We start from the raw sequence: 17,023 nt of genomic DNA, 5'->3' as shown, positions 1-17,023 counted from the left end.
ATTCATAGTAAAGAGAATGTGGAAGCATTGGTGAGAAAGCATTGGCAACACGTTTTGGTTCTAGATCTTATGATATCATCACTTTTTTGTAAGTAATTTTAACTTGATTTTCTTATATATAAACAGATATATAATATATTGTTTGATTGAAATCTTGTTCGATAACATGTTATTTTAGTAATTTTTTAATTAAAATATTATATTAAAAAATTAGTATATTTGGAATAAACTTTATAAGTTTTTACAAAAAAAAAAAAAAAGTGATATGAAATAATATAAAAATATAGAATAATGTTTGGTAGCTCGAGGATTTTGCCCCCCCGAATCCCCCTAATGCCCAAAACGACGTCGTTTTGGGCATTAGGTTTTTTTTTCTTTTTTTTCTTCCATTTTCGATCTGAAACCGATCTGAGAAGAAGCGGGGAAGAGGGAGAGGGAGAGGGAGAGAGAAGAGGGGGGAAAGGGGAGCAGCTGGTGGTCGTCGCAACTCCCTGCCGTCGTCGCAACTCCGGCCCGCCGTCATCGCCTCGCCGCCAGCTTGTCGCAGCAACAACTCCAGCTCCAGCTCCGGCCGCCGTTTCCGCCTCCGGCCCCGCCTCCTCCTCCCCTGTTATTAGGCCCCCCCAGTCCTCCTCCTCCTCCTCTCCTCTCCTCTCCTCTCCTCTCCTTCTTCCTCCTGATTTCTGCTTCTGAAAAAAAAAAAAATAAATAGAAAAACGGCAACGTTTTCGATTAGGGGGATTCGAGCTATGCAGCTTTCGAGCTACATAGCATGACTGAAAAATATAAAAGTTGCTAACTTGACAATTTTACCCTTGGCATGTTCAACCCGTGACATGCTTGTGACGTGGCAGCCTGCTGCCAACCTGCAAGTGGTCATTTTCATGGTAATAGTTGGTTTTCTCTTTCTTTTTTTTTAAATTTCGAACAAAAATAGACTGACTTAAAAACATATATATATCAATTAGTTTCAAAATAATATTTTGTAGTAAATAATTCATCTTTTTTTATAACATAATAATTGCACTTCAAAAAAAATTATAAAAAATTATCATTTGATAGTACATTTTTCTAAAAGTATCAATTGTGATAATTAAAGTGGGCAATGTTGTAAGTAATTTTATTAGTTTTCAAATACATGTAATTATTATTTTTTTTATTTTTTCCTTTATGTGATCTAGTTGCAAAGGTATTTTGATTGCAGTCCATCATGGTTGAGATAAAAGGAGGGATAAAAGGAGAGGGGTAAACACAAAATAAGACACATCAATGGTCTTTTTACATTGAATCTGACACAGTTCACGTGAAAATACTGTTTATACAGTTGTAACATAAAAAATATAAATTTTTTATTTTTTATGACTTTTTAACAAAAATAAATACCTACCAGATCTGATATTAATTTAAACCACAAAATTAAATATTGTGTGTATTTTTCTTAAGTTGATCATCAATTCACCTACGTCACCAGTCATCCAAATCTAGAACCGAAACGTTAAGGGGTTGAAAACATGGGTCTTGCGACAGGATCTGGATTTTGCGACACTTTTTTTAATCAGTCATCATGTAACAATTGATCTAAACGCTATTTAAGGTTAAGTTTAGCAACCCAAAATAAGTACACATTTTTTATTTTTTTATCTTTTTTTCATCACATAATTTCTCTACTTTTCTGTAGAACTTTTTATAAAAAGACAAAAAATACACTTATTTAAATCATCCCAAACAAACAGATGAATTCTATAATTTTTATAGTCTTTAGATCTACTAATGATGATTCGGCCAGAAAAAATATTGGAGAGAAAAAATTATTAAGATGAAAATATTTATAGGTACAAGTAACAAACAAACTTCATGAATCTGCAACTTCATATTTATAGACAAAAGATGGTAGGAGTAATTTCTTTTTCAACTACTCCAACTACTCATCAAAAATAAATACACAGTGAACCACAAAAACTTGGATGCTAAAACAAAACACCTACTACTACTACTAGCTAAAATTACTACAATAAATAAGAGCTTCTTCTATCACATTTCAACCACCCAACCTTTCTTTTCTCTCTCTCTTCAGTATCCAGTAGGGAACTCACAGTTTCCATACTCTGCAAAAGACAAAGCAAGTTGCTTTTAGGTACAAGACAAGTCTAATCGTCAGGTAAACAAACACACAACAACCAAAAAAAAAAATACAAATCAGTGAGAAAAATAAAGAAAATAATTACAATACAATGAAAATTAGAAAATAGAAAAATAGAGGCCTATATAAAACAAGTACACAAATTGGATTGGATTTTATTATATGTAAAATTAAAAAATCATTACATCATTAATTGAGGCAAAGACTAGTCCAGGAGGACCAATAACCATGAAAACAAATTCTTTATTTTATTGGTTTATTTCAATGATCACAAAATTAAAATCACTTAGAAATAATAATCAAATACAAGCAGCAAATCATAATTAAATTTGATTCTAAATTTATTGATCGCACAACCCCTCAAAATCAATTACAAAAAATAATTCATAATTTTATTCATGATGTGTATTCCATAGATAAAAAAGTACTATCTTACTATATTACTAATGCCGCAAACAGCTTCTCAGTAATATGAGTACTTAATACTTTTTAATCAAAGACAACCATGAAAAATATCAACGAAAATTATGAATTCATTTGTAATGGTATTGTGATCAATAAATTATTAAATTAAATTGTTGTATTTGATTATGTCTTGACGTAATTTTAATTACTAGTATACAGTTATCTTAAACTAGGTAACTACAAATTTAACTCAAATAATATTAGATAAATAATATCACATAATAAATAATAATAATAATAATAATAATAATAACAACTTTTTCCGAGACCCACAATGCACTTCATGTTTGTAATTACTTTAATCCCCACGTCCCCAAAACATTAAAAGTAAGAGTGGTGTTACCAAGAATGTTTTCATTATCCAAGCCTAAATATTTGACCTTGAATGTTAAAATGCCAAAGAACAATGAATATCCTTGGAAATATCAGCAGTAATATTAGAGGTGTGCCCTTGCCATTAAAATTTCAACAATGCCATGGTACCAGACAAAGCATCCGAAAATTTTCAAGTGATGGATTGTAAGGTAGAAATTAGATTGCTACAGTGTGTAGTGTACCCATGAACGAATTTGACCCATAAATTGATGTTTCTTAGTAAAATTTATGAATTTATAATATTATTGTTAAAATTCAGAGGTACTCCTAAAAAAAATAATAAAGCCCACTAAGTCCAAAAAATTATTTAGTGTTCTAGGAACGCCACATGTCTATGTCCCCCACCATCACCATATCATCACCAAATACCAGGCCTCCTGCTGTTATTTTCCAATCACCTAACACAAAATCATAAATCCCACCATTTTTACCAATCACAACTCACTTATGCCTTAGATGAATTGTGATTGGTGAAAAGAGTGAAATCTACGATTTTGTGTTGAGTGATCGAAAAATAAAAGGAAAGAAACAAGGTGATTTGCAATTGGTCAGAAACAAGTCCACGTGGTGCCCCTAGACCATGATATAATTTTAATTTTGGACAAATAACTGTACAGTGGTACAATAAATTATTTAATAAAATCATGAAAAAATATAATAACAATTTAATTATTAAACAATCATATCCCTCACTACTCCACACACACGTAAGAGTTAGTGATTGAAGAAAAAAAAAAAAAACAATTATCCCCTACGTATATGTGGGATAGTGGAGTGGGAGATAGTGGGGGATCATTTGCCAAAACTATTTTGGTCTCGTTTGGAAAGTGGCTATATTAGAAGCTTTTTGGCTATTTTAATAGGTTATTTTAGTTTTTGTGTTTGGGAAGATTATTTTAGTTTTTGTGTTTAGGAAGATGAGATGGATTTTTATTTGAATTGTTGTATTGAAAAGTGTGTTGAAATGATGTTTGAAATTAAAATAACAAATTTGTCCCTCAGATTATAATTTTTTAAATGGATGTGAAAGGACAAAAATGTAATTTCTCAAGTGATGTAAAAATTTGACACTTTGACAGTGTAAACTGACCCTACATTGTCACGGCAGCTGAGGCTATTTTTTTTTTTAATAAAAATTATTGCTACAGTAGACTTTTTGACTTATTTTTATTTTAAAGCTATAATAGCCCCCACCTATGCTTTCCAAACAGTGCCTTTTTTTCTTCTCTAATCATTTTTTCTTCTCTAATCACTAAATCCCTCGGTATGTGTGAGGTGGTGGAGTGAAAGATAGTGAGTAGTGGAGTGAAAGATAGTGAGGGTCTGCATATGTTGTTACCATTGATTTATAATTTTTTCTCCCTACAACCACCACTTCACTTTTATTCCCCCTATAATTTTTCCCAGCCCTCTCCGTCCATCACGTGCGGTCCATTCTGACCTGGCCCTCCACCCTTGATTCTATTTGATCTTATTTGATTCCCGCGCATGCTAGCAATTCACCACAGTAATTTACTAACACGCGTCTTATCTAGGTGGGGCGCCCGCCCGTGTTTTCTAGAGAAAATACAGCTTTGTTACTGATACAAATTACAAATTAAATTATCAATTAATTTACCACTTACTCATATATATGTAATCCTGCTACACATAGAAGTGGTTAGTAATCATCAATTAATTTACCAAATCCTGCTACACATAAGTAGTTAGTAAAATGATTAATAATTTAATTTGCATCTCTATATTTTTTTTTGTATAATATTTTACATTATTTATCGAGTTAATGATAGAGAAAAGCTAAGGATCATGAAAAAACTTTCATGAAAATGATCATGAAAGAATTATGACTCTTGAATTATCTTGATTAGTGTGTGATGTTTTATTTTAAGTGTAATCAAAGCGTCATACATCTTTCATGATCATTTTCATAAAAGTTTTTTCATGATACCTAGTATTGCTCTTAATGATAATATTTTACTATGGCGCTGTTTTGAAAGCATAGATTAGGACTATTATAGTCTCAAAATAAAAATAGGCCAAAAAGTCTACTATAGCAACCCTTTTTTATTAAAAAAAAAAAAGTCTCAATTGTCGTGACAGTGTAGTGCCTACACTGTCAAAGTGTCAAAATTTCTACATCACTTGAAAAATTACATTTTTGCCCCTTCACATCAATTTAAAAAATCATAGTTTTAAGAACAAATTTGTCATTTTAACTTCAAATATCATTTCAACACACTTTTTAATACAACAACTCAAATAAAAATTTATCTCATCTTCCCAAATACAAAAACTAAAATAGCCTACTAAAAAAGTCAAAAAACCTCTAAAATAACCACTTCCCAAACGAGGCCTATTTGTCATATTATACAACTTTTTATCTCTTTACGAAAAAATATATAATAAAAAATTATATAAATAAAATGTATAAGAGAAAAAAGTTGAGCAAGTTGTACCACTGTCCTGCTGAGACAACATGTCCTACGCAGTAAATTATTGTCTCATCTGATCATATAGCTATTGATATCCGATTAACATGATTTTTTTCAGACATATTATACTCGACGAATTGTACATATTGAACGGTTCAAATTACTAAAATGTGGTGGCCCCCACGGACCGACTATCACTATAGAAACACTTTGTCCCGAAAGAGACAATAATTTAATATGTAAGACACAATGACCCAGCAGGACAGCCGTACAACTTACTTAACTTTCTTCCCCTATACACTTTATTTATATAATTTTTTTTCCACATTTTTTTGTAAAAAGACAAAAAAATTAACCCAAACATCCATCTTTTTTTTCTCAATTTTTTAGTTAAAAAATAAAAAATACACTTATTTAAAACACCCCAAAACAATTAAGAACTCTACAAATAGAGCTATAAAGTTCTAATGGTAAGATAGAAAAAAATAAATAAATAAATAAAATAAAATACAATAAAATCAAACATAAACCAGATGATGAGTGTCACCATTAGGGTTCCAAAATCATTTTTCTTATCAAAATCTTCCGACTAAGCCCTGAACCTATTTGATTCCAGCTTATGGTATAGCAATTTACCGCACTAATTTGCTAACTTATGCCCAAACCTTGGTGAGCCCTCGGTTTAATTATACTCTAAACCTATTGATTTCGGCGCATGATGGCAGTTCACAGTAACAATTTTCTAACATAGTGGCATTTAACTCTTTAAGAGCCCAAAAAATAAATAAATAAAAGGAAAAGAAAATGAGAAAAGGGATAGAATACGAACTTGGAGCTTGGGTGACGATGTAAGCGGTCCCACCAAAGTAACAAGTGCCAATCGCACGGCCCTTCTTCTGGTAATAACTATTGAAAGCAAACGATGCATGAGCCTCTAGCGTATTAGGATCGAAACACGTGGACCCCGGCTGGATCGGATGGCAATCAGCCCCTCCCTCCCCACAAGCATAATCTAGAGCCGGCTGTAACTTATCCTTTCCCAATTCCCCATTCGCCACACACCATGTCTGCCCCGCCGCACTCGGCCCCACATTTCCACCACCTCCGCCGCCGATCACCGGCCTCGACAACCTCTGGCCACCACCGGGACCACCGCCGGCGACCGGAGACCGGTCGTCCCGGTAACCCTTCAAACCCTCCACCGTAAACGGAACATTATAAACCTTCTCTTCATTCGGGTAAAAAAGCCCGTAGTTTCGCTCCGATGTGGGTCCGTTTTTGCTGTTCTCGTTGAAGAGAGCGAACAAAAAAACGGTCAGATCTGCGTGGGGCCTCAAAGGGGTCCCACCGCCGGTGAGCACCCTGCGCACCAGGTTCCCGTTATACGCCGCGGCGTTCTGTAAGCTCGCTCCTAACTCGTTCTCGTCACCTTTCGAAGGCCAACCTGTCTCCGACACAACAAGCTTGATATCATCGTACTTCAACGCCGACATTGCCGCAAAAACGGCGTCGATTTGAGCATCGAACAAGCTGAAGTAACGAAGCCCATTCCCGGAGTCCACGACACCTGGGTTTTCACGAAAGAGAGTGTAGTCTAGGGAGATGACGTCAGCGTTTGATTCGTATGCGAAAAACGGGTAAGCGTTTACCATGAGGTATGACCCGGTTTGGCGGAGAAATTCGAGCATGGGTTTGAAAACGGGTTCGATGAGTTCGGGTCGGAAAGATCCGGCTGAAGACGGGTAGGAGTTTTGGAGGGCTGAGAGAGCTATGGGTGAGGAGACTTTGATGGTGGAGTCAAGTTTGTACTTGACGAGAGCGTCGTGGATGTTCTTCATTGCGGGTACGAGGAACTGGGTCGTGTTATGCGGGTCGACGAATACTTCGTTACCGACCGCGATGGATTCGATTTGGGTGGATGGGTAGTAAACGGCGACGTTTCGCTGGACCCATGAGGAGGCGAAGGAGGGGCGTTTGGCAGCGGATATAAGGAGTTCGTTGGGTAGGTCGACGGTGACTTTGATTCCGGATCCGGATAGTGCTTTGAGGACTGAAGGGTCGGTGTCGTAGACCTTGACCCGTTCGATACCGTGAGTTTTGAGGAGTTGGACTACTTTTACGGCAGATGGTAGATTGTTTGCTACTCGGCCGTAGTTGACTCCGATGGAACCTCCATCTGCAAATGTAGCATGAAAATGTTAAAAACCCAGATAAATTAATGCTTTATAAAACACATTGTGTATGTAGAGAAATTAAAAGTGAAGCCATTTTTACCTGAAAGTGAGATGATGGAAAGGAACAAGAAGAAGACGGAGAGAATGAGAGGGTTCATACTCTGGTTCTGGAAGAAACAGAGCATGTAAAAGTAGAGAGAGATGGGTTGTACTAGTAGTGTTTTGTGGTTTTGGTTGCTACTATTTAGCAGTGAACCAGCTGAGTTGGGGAGAGTGAGGGGTTTTTTTTATTTTTTTTAATGGAGTGAGTGAGAGGAGAGAGGGGGATGAGGAGATCGAGGTGATGGTGGGTGTGTGGGCCCTACGTGTCAGAATCTGGGTTGATGATGCTCGACGGTGCAGGAGGACCATCATCCTGGTCCAGGAGTGGTGGTGTGGCTGTTAGTGTTTTACGGCAGCGTTTTGTGTTACAGAGCTCCACGTGGCCCCACTATTTGTGGGACCCAGAAAAAAATGACCGTTTCTTTAGACTTTGTTGGGATCCGAAACTTTTGCTTATAATATGAAAAATTTATTTGGCATTCTTGACTATTCTTTCACGCCATTTATCATGTCAAATTTGGACTATTTTAAAAAAATAGTTTTAATTAATTTTTTATTAAAAATTATTTATAAATAATTTTTTTTGTGAGGAAAGAAGTGAGTCTAAGAAGTGAATTATAACTCATTTCTCAAAAGAATAATGCTTGGGACCCCCTTTTGGGGGTCACCCCCTCACCCCCTTTGTCACGTGACGGATGGTGATTGGAGGAGCAGGAAAAAAAAGAAAAAGAAAAAGAACAGGTAACCAATGAGAGAGAGAGGGGGTCAAAGGGGTGGGGGAAAAGGGGGATGAATCATTGTTGTTCTCAAAAAGGGTCAATTTATCTATTTACATTGGAGGAGATTAAAAAAAAAGAGGAAAAATAACAATAAAGTGTAATAATCTAACAAAATTTACAAATAAATGAGAAATTTTATACATTTTAATAATTAAAATGAAATATTTTCAGAATTTTGTAATTTTTTTTACTGATACCAGTTATTCTCCCTAAAAATATAGAAGAAATGATGATAGGCCTTTTAGGAAGCGAAAAAGAAAAGTCAATTTTTAATTTTTTATCATTTTAGGTCATATTATTTTTTATATTTGTTACTCTCAAAAAAAATCAAATAAACTAAAAAATTCAAAAAAAATTAATTTTTTACCAACTTTCCAAAATACTATATAGTTGAATACTTGAAAAAATTATAAATTAGTAAAAAAAATTTATACATTTTAATAATTCAAACATATATACTTTTTATGATTTTATTTATTTATTTTTTACTATCACCACTGTACAGTTATTTTCTCAAAAATATTACGGTAATATTAACACATAAATAAGTTAGTTAAGTGTCGTTTCGGAAGTGGGTTGGCCTTTTGACTTTTTGATTTTTTGACTTTTTTGATTATTTTAGTCTAAGCTAAAAAACTTGGTTTTAGAAGAATTTTTTGACTTTTTTGACTTTTTTGTGAGAATATAATGTAATGATTATGGATTGGATGTGATATTTTATTTTTTGTGACTAAAATAACTTATTTTGTCTTTTGTGATTAAAATAGCCAAAAAAATCCCAAATAGCTCTTCCCAAACGGAGCCTAGCTTATGTCTTTCCATAATAAATAGAAAATATAATTTATAAATCATACCCAAAATAACTATAAATACAAAATACAAATACTATTTTAATTAATAAAAATTAAAGTGAAACAAAGTTTGGTTTTGATTAATTTTTAAACATTTGATTTTTTTTTCCATATTTTTATGTTTTTAGTAAAAAACAATTAATATTTATGTTTTTTTTTTTTAAACTTTTTAGATATACCTAACTTAGATATACTTAAAAAATAACATAATTATGAAACATTATAAAAATATATAATAATACCAAAATATACAATTTTTGTAATTTTGTCTTTGTAATTTTTTTAAAAAAAATCGCAAATATTATATTTTTTAAATGTATTTGGATTAGATGTGTTTAAAAAGTAAAAATTTTAGGTATAGTGTTTTAAAAAAAAAATCACTAATAGGCTTTGTTTACAATTTTCAAAAATTATTTTTAATTAAATTTTCATTTGTTTGTACTATTTTTTTCATGCTTTATTAAATATTAGATGCATCTAAAAAAAATTTTAAAAAATTAACTAAAATATAAAAAAAAATTAAAAATAAAAAAAAATACACAGAGATTTTTGTTCAAATCTTCATTTGTTTTTAGTGATTTTTTAAATATTTTTAGTCAAAATATTTTATTTTTTAGATTCATCTTGATTTGATGCATTTAAAAGATTCCAAAAAAAAAAAAACATAATTGATATTATTATTGACCTCACTCATTTTATAAATATTAAAAACTTTTTAAATTATACTTTACTAGCATATCACTCGTGCTATGCATGGATTGTGTTTACAATTATCTATATATATAAATTGTGATTTTTAAGTATTTTTTTTAAATGTCTTCTTTTTTTTCTTTTTTATATTATATTAAAGTTTAATATTTTGATAATAATCATATGTGTTGGACTCTTCAAAAAAAAAATTTATGCTTGTTCTTAATGCATTAAAGTGTTATTATGAGGGATAATAATCATATGTGTTGGGACTTTTCAAGGAATTCTTATGTGTTGGATTTCAAATAAATTTTTGTATGCTTGTCCGTAATGCATTAAAGTGTTATTATGAGAGTAAGACTTGGGAGTCGGGAGAAGTTAATAAATGCTAAGATTTTTTTTTAAATCAAAAAATTAAGAAATTTAGATTGAGAAATTGAAACTCTCACAAGGCTTAAGGTTAAAAACTCTTTTTATTTAATATATAGTGTATAAATCATTAATAAATATATTAATTGATACATATAATATTATTCATAAAATAATCAACAACCTCTACACATTGTTCCGTTTGAATAATCAGAACGGAGCCATTGTGGAGTCCGGATCCTCTCCAACTCTTCTCTCCAGCCATCCCTCTGGTCAACGGTCAATATTTAGCCACGTCACCCCACTCAAAATCTGTGGCTAATATTAGCTAAAATAAATAAAAAAAACCATTAACTTCTCACCACTCACACACACTCAATCACTCACGTTCTCTCTCTCTCTCTCTCATTTCAATTAAAAAATTAGTTTAATCCTTTTTGTTTTATTTTCACAAAATTTTAATTTTATAAATTTAATATCATTAAAAATATACTTCTAAAATAAGACTAATATTAAATATATTTAATAAAAATCTAAAATAAATATAAAAAAAAATGTGTATTTGGTTTGCATGGATACACAGATTCAATTTGTGTTTTATTTGATTTGTACCTATACATAGATTGAATTTATGTATATTTTATTTCTTTTAAAAAAATTATTAACTTATTTGGTTAATAAAATTAAATTAAAATTCATTATTTTCATATGATTATCTTGTGAAAATAATGACTTTTAATTTAATTTTATTAACCAAATAAGTTTATAATCATATGAAAATATCAAAAATAATCTTCATTCTAAAAAAAATCATATAAAAATAATGATTTTTAATTTAATTTTATTAACCAAACAAGTTTATAATCATATGAAAATATCAAAAACAATCTTCATTCTAAAAAAAATCACATGAAAATAAAACACAAATTTAATTTGTGTATTGGTGCAAACCATATATACTTTTTATTTATTTTAAATTTTTATTAAATATATTTAATATTAGTCTTATTTTAAAGGTATATTTTTATTGATATTAAATTTATAAAGTTAAAATTGTATATTAAAAATTATATATATATTATGAAAATAAAATAAAAGGATTAAAACAATTTTTAAATTTTTTATTAGAAATGAGAGAGAGAGAGAGGGGGATGTTAAAGAGAGAGAGAGAGTGGTGGGATGTCAGAGAGAGAGAGAGAGAAAACGTGAGTGATTGAGTGTGAGTGAGTGGTAGGATGTAAACGAATTTTTTTTTTTTAAGCTAATCTTAGTCACAGATTTTGAGTTGGGTGACGTGGCTAAATCTTAACTGTTGCTCGGAGGAATAACCGGAGAAAAGAGCTTGAGAGGATCCGGACTCGCCATTGTAGCCTCCGGTCTGAATGAGGATCCTCTCCTTGCAGCTTCCATCCTTGCGCCCGTCCTTGTAGGCCTTCGGGTCTAGTTTTAGGCCCAATTTTGATAATCCGAACCGTTCATATTTTATGATTTATTCAGTATATCATACCTGTAAAAAATCAAGTTGATCGGATATCAGAAAACATGTGTTCGGAAAACTGTTTATTAAATTCTTTAAAAAATAGTTTTTAGTTCAATTTTTCGAACACATGCTTTCTGATATCCGATCAACTTGATTTTTTACAGGTATGATATACTGAATAAATTATAAAAATTGAACGGTTCGGATTATCAAAATTGGGCCTAAAAGTAGACCCGAACGCCTGCAATGACGGACGCAAGTACGAGGCTGCAAGGAGAGAACCTCGCTCCTCCGGTCTATCATTCTGTCAGTGTACGTCAACAGTCAAAGGATTCCACCATTGAACAGACTTCTTGGCATTTATGTTAAGCCCGCCTGATTGATTTGTGATATGGCTTTGCTTTACTGACCGTTTGATGAAGAGAGGGCAATTTGACATATTTTTAATTTTTAAGTTATTAAAGTGCAATTAGAGTTTGTTTAGGAAGAATATTTAGGTTAAAATAATTATATAAGATAAAATATATTATTTTAATTAAATATGACAAAATATCACATCTAATCTAGGAATGGTAATGGGGGACAATAGGGTGGATATTAATTTCGCATCCTCATTCTCCTATAATAAATTTTTCCAATTCCCCATTCCTCATTCCCCATTCTCCATGGGTACCACCCTCCCCATTTTTTAATGGGTATGGATTTTCTCCAACACACTTTAGGGTTGGTTTCTAAAAAAATGCACTTTTTGACTTATTAGCTTATATGGGTTGGGTTTGATGTGATGTGTTAAAGAGGTGATGTGATTTAAATAAGATGATGTGATTTAAATAGGATAGTGACTTTTTGACTTTTTGTATTATTTAGTAGATGTCAAACTTAGCCTTAATCTCTATTTTTATTTTTTATATTTAATGCTAACAACCACTTCTTTTTTTTTTCTTTTTTTTTTTAAAGGTTCACAACAAAAACTAAATATACCTTCAATCTTTTTTCTTTCTTTTTTAATATATTTAATGTTAACAATTTATTTATTTATTTATTTATTTTTAAGGTTCACAACAAAAGTTAAATATACCTTCAATCTTTTTTCTTTCTTTTTTAATATATTTAATGTTAACAACCTTCTTTTTTTTTTATAAATGTTTTAGCTAAATATACCTTTAATCTTTTTTTTTTAATATATTTAATGTTAACAACTTATTTTTTATTTTTTTAAGGTTCACAACAAAAGCTAAATATACATTCAATCTTATTTTATTTTATTTGGTTTAACAACTGAGATGGGAGATTTGCACCAGACTGTACGGCCGAGCTGAGATAACGTCAGACGTGACAGATCGCGTAGCGCCGAGGTAATCTCTGTTGACATGGCCAGCGGCCTGCCTTGCACGGTCGGAAATATTGACCGGTCAGGCAGGCGGGTGCACCTTGGACCGGTCAGTCGATATAGAGTGGCTTCGTGCGACGCAGATTGAAGGTAGACCGGTAGGAGGCCGGCATGCCTTGCAACCGGATGGTCATGATGAACCGATCAATGATAGTTCGGCCGAGGTGGGCAGGCTTTCGCCTGATTCCAAGTTATAGGTCGGAGACACATAGCTCGATTATGAGCATGTAATAGCGACTCTCCACAAGTGACAGGCCGGTCGTGGTACTTCGGTTAAGTATGCCACCTGGGCCAATGGTGTGAAGGAGAGGACATCCGCTCCACGCACGCCACTGATACCGTTGGGCAGTTCTGTGTGTACTGGAGGGAGGACTAAGCCTTTACACGCGTAAGGAGGTGAGAGGCGAGCACTGCCACCGGTCTAGGGAAGGACAGCAGAGGTAGTGCGCGCACAATCTTGAGGTTGCACGGCCAGCCTAGAAATATGGAGGAAGAGGGAAGTTGGAGGTAACCGAATTCATCCTATCAAAAACTCTCTCTCTAATAACCTTCTTCTTTAGCTAGTGGTCTGACTTGATCGTCGGAGGGTCTTTCCGGCGCACCACCGCCGGGCAACTCACCATTTTCGTGTTGCAGAGATAGACGCCGTCACAAGAAGCTTGAAGATCAAGGAGTACGGAGAACTGAGGATATTTCGCCCCCGTACAATTGGCGCCGTCTGTGAGAAGTTTTTTGATACTCAACCTTTGTTCTCAGAGCTTCTTCGACCATTTCCATGGCCAACAATGGCGAAGCCCCGCTGTCCGTCGTCGATGGCGTCACCCCTGAGTACGTCCGCTTGAGAGAAGGTCCTCTGAATATTCCAGCCATGGCAGGCCTAGAAACTCCTTCGCGGAGTGCGCGAGACAAATGCGGAAGGAGTGCCGATCGCTCGCAGAGTCCTAGGGGCCGTAGACACCGGGAGGAGTCCCATGCACAGCGCCTGGAGCACAAACTCAAGGACCAAGATGCCATCATTCGCAAGATGGCGACGGAGATGAAGCTGCTGAAACGCCAGATCAAAGGGAAGGGTGTTGCTGGAGAGGGCAACCTCAGTGAGCGCACCCCGTCCCCTCGTTGGAGCAGTCGCCGCCAGGGGAGGACCCACTCTCTCTCCATCATCAGGAACTATGAGGTTGGGGGCTCCCACCAAGGGGAGAGCAGGTCCCTCTCTCGCGACAACACATGTCGCCCCTCACGCCCGACGCCGGCGTCGGGATCCTCTTTCTCTGCACGTTCCAGGGACTTGAGGGATGTATTGGAAGAGAGGGCGCGCTGTCGGGAGGCTCGAAGAGTGCCGGCATTGCTGAGGTTAAGCGCTCCAGTGCGTCACAGTGAGGAAGTGGCGATGCCAGCCCCCAAAGTGATGTCCCCTGCGCTGGAGGACAAAGAGCTGGCGCGACTTACAGCCACACCACTGTCTCCAGAGATTGAGAGTACGCCACTCCCCGCCGGATTCCACCAGCCAAAGTTCACTTTGTACGACGGCAAAACGGATTCGTACATGCACGTGAGTCATTATCGGCAGGTGATGACTGCCCACCGGCGCAACGACGCTCTGATGTGTCTCATATTCCCAGCAAGCCTGGGAGAGCTGGGTCTGAAGTGGTTTGAAAGGCTCCCGGAGAGGAGTATAGAGGGATGGCAACAGCTAGCATAAGCCTTCATCACCAGATTCAAGACCAACACTCGAACGCTGAAGGAGGTCGACCATCTCCTGGGCGTCAAGATGGAGTCTGGGTGTTCGTTGAAGGCATACAACGCGAAGTACTGGGAAACTTATAATGAGATCCTTGACTGCCCCACCAACCTGGCCATCACTCAGTACAAACGGGGTCTCCCAGTCGGACATAGGCTGTAAGATTCGCTCACGATGCATCAACCTATAACCATGGAGTCATTGATGCAGCGGATCAATGAGCATATTCGTGTGGAGGATGATACTGCTTCCGCGACCAAGAAGGTTAATCCGGTCGCGGCGGACAGGAGGGTCGCAGGGAAAGTTCACTCGGTTGGGCAGGAGCCCAAACAACCGGTCGAAAGACCAGCACCATGCTCCAAACCGTGATGACAGAAACAAGGGGCGCCGAAACGACCGGGCATACCCTCCCCGTGATGCAGCGGAGGATGCCAAAAAAAAATTGCAGGCACGGACTGGGATCACCACAGTGTTTAAAATCCCCATTTACCGCATTTTGAGCGAGATTCGAAGCGAACCCTTCGTCCGATGGCCGGCCAAGTTGGGGAGTGCCCAGAGAGGCTTCAATTCAAAATATCGCTACACCTTTCATGAAGAACAGGGGCACCGAACAGAGGACTGCCTGCCACTCAAACAACATTTAGAGGAGTTGGTTGCGGCGGGGCATCTTGACCAATACATAGATGGGGGCATCAAGGCCACGCCAGCAGACCATGTCGAGCCAAACGGCCTGGCCGCCCTAGAAGCGCCCCCACAAGGTGTAATCAACGTCATCCACGAAATCATTGAACCGGCCAGGGTTTGCGAGCTGAGGGGGATGATCAAGAAGGCCGAGCACATGAGGGAAGTGCTCTCTGTTCAGCCCGTTGTGAAGAAAGGAAAGACCGAAGAAAGGGACATCCTTTCATTCTCAACCAAGGACTTGGAAAGAGTTCAGATGCCGCACAATGATGCCTTAGTAGTCACTCTTCGCGTCAAGGACTTTGATATCAAGAGAATCCTGATCGACTAGGGGAGTTCGGTCGAAATCATGTATTATGACGCGTTCAAACAAATGAAGTTAGAAGACAAGGACTTGGCCCCTGCGACGTCTCCTTTGGTCGGCTTCAACTCACAGCCGGAATGGCCGATCGGAAAGATTATTTTGCTGGTCAAAGCGGGTTCAGTAGTAAAGCAAGTGGAGTTCTGGGTGCTCAAAGTTCCATCCACCTACAACTTGATCTTAGGAAGGGGCTGGTTGCACGCCATGCAAGCAGTTGCCTCGACCTTCCACCAAGTCATGCGCTTTCTGGCGTCGAGCGGGCAAATAGAGGAAGTTTGGGGAGACCAGGTGATGGCTAAACAATGCTTCATTGCGGTAAATGGCAGCCGAGCAGCCAAAGGGTTTGTCCAAATGATCGAGGGGCCCGAGGAAAAAGAGGTCCTTGAAGACATGGGAAGGACGGCCGAGGAAAAATCGGTCGAAGATTTGGTGGAAGTGCACTTTGACGAAAACGATCCAACTAAATTCTTCCTCTTGGGATCATCTTTGTCTAGCGCCGAGCGAGCGGATTATGTCAACTTCTTGGTTTCCAATTTGGAGGCCTTTGCCTGGACGCCTTACGACATGCCTGGCGTCGACCCGAGCTTCATCTGTCATCAGTTGTGTGTTATAAGACTCATATTAAATTACATCAGGGCATAAACAAGGAATTGCTTGTTGATCTTTTAGTCACGGACATTTTAGACATTAAACCATCTTTCTCTTAGTAAATTTGAACCATTCATTTTAATTTATCCAAAATCTAATTATACCTTTAACAAATCTGAACCACTCATTTTAAGATATCTATGCATTACCACACCCAATCCATCCTCCATCTTCTTTCTTTAGTCCCCCACGAATTTTGTTGTTTGTTACTTTTAAAAAACAAAAATGTTTTTTCAATTAAATTTTTACTAATTTCACAACACCATCACCACTATTCTCACTTTCATTGCCACACTACCATCACTATAGCCCCTACCATCATCACTGCCGCCATCACCCCACCACTAT

At 36.2% G+C, this 17,023-nt stretch overlaps 2 protein-coding genes across 2 annotated transcripts; one reads left to right on the top strand and one right to left on the bottom strand.

The window, feature by feature from the left end:
- Positions 1-1,794: 1,794 nt before the first annotated feature.
- On the bottom strand, positions 1,795-8,022 carry LOC114270621 (glucan endo-1,3-beta-glucosidase 12-like). The gene is made up of 3 exons (XM_082879441.1): positions 7,687-8,022; positions 6,242-7,588; positions 1,795-2,105 (listed from the first exon to the last, which is right to left on the bottom strand). Exons 1-3 carry the CDS (start codon positions 7,769-7,771, stop codon positions 2,071-2,073), a joined length of 1,467 nt encoding a protein of 488 aa, XP_082735567.1. The 5' UTR covers positions 7,772-8,022; the 3' UTR covers positions 1,795-2,070.
- Positions 8,023-15,177: 7,155 nt separating this feature from the next.
- On the top strand, positions 15,178-15,997 carry LOC145796122 (uncharacterized). The gene is made up of 2 exons (XM_082881135.1): positions 15,178-15,249; positions 15,587-15,997. The coding sequence occupies exons 1-2, from the start codon at positions 15,178-15,180 to the stop codon at positions 15,995-15,997; spliced, it is 483 nt and encodes a 160-aa protein (XP_082737261.1).
- Positions 15,998-17,023: the final 1,026 nt, after the last annotated feature.

The sequence above is a fragment of the Camellia sinensis genome, chromosome 7, assembly GCF_055761805.1.
Source record: "Camellia sinensis isolate YWXY chromosome 7, ASM5576180v1, whole genome shotgun sequence".
Taxonomy (NCBI): Eukaryota; Viridiplantae; Streptophyta; class Magnoliopsida; order Ericales; family Theaceae; genus Camellia; species Camellia sinensis.
The sequence above is the reverse complement of the archived record's forward strand: the minus strand, read 5'-3'. Positions and strand labels throughout refer to the sequence as shown.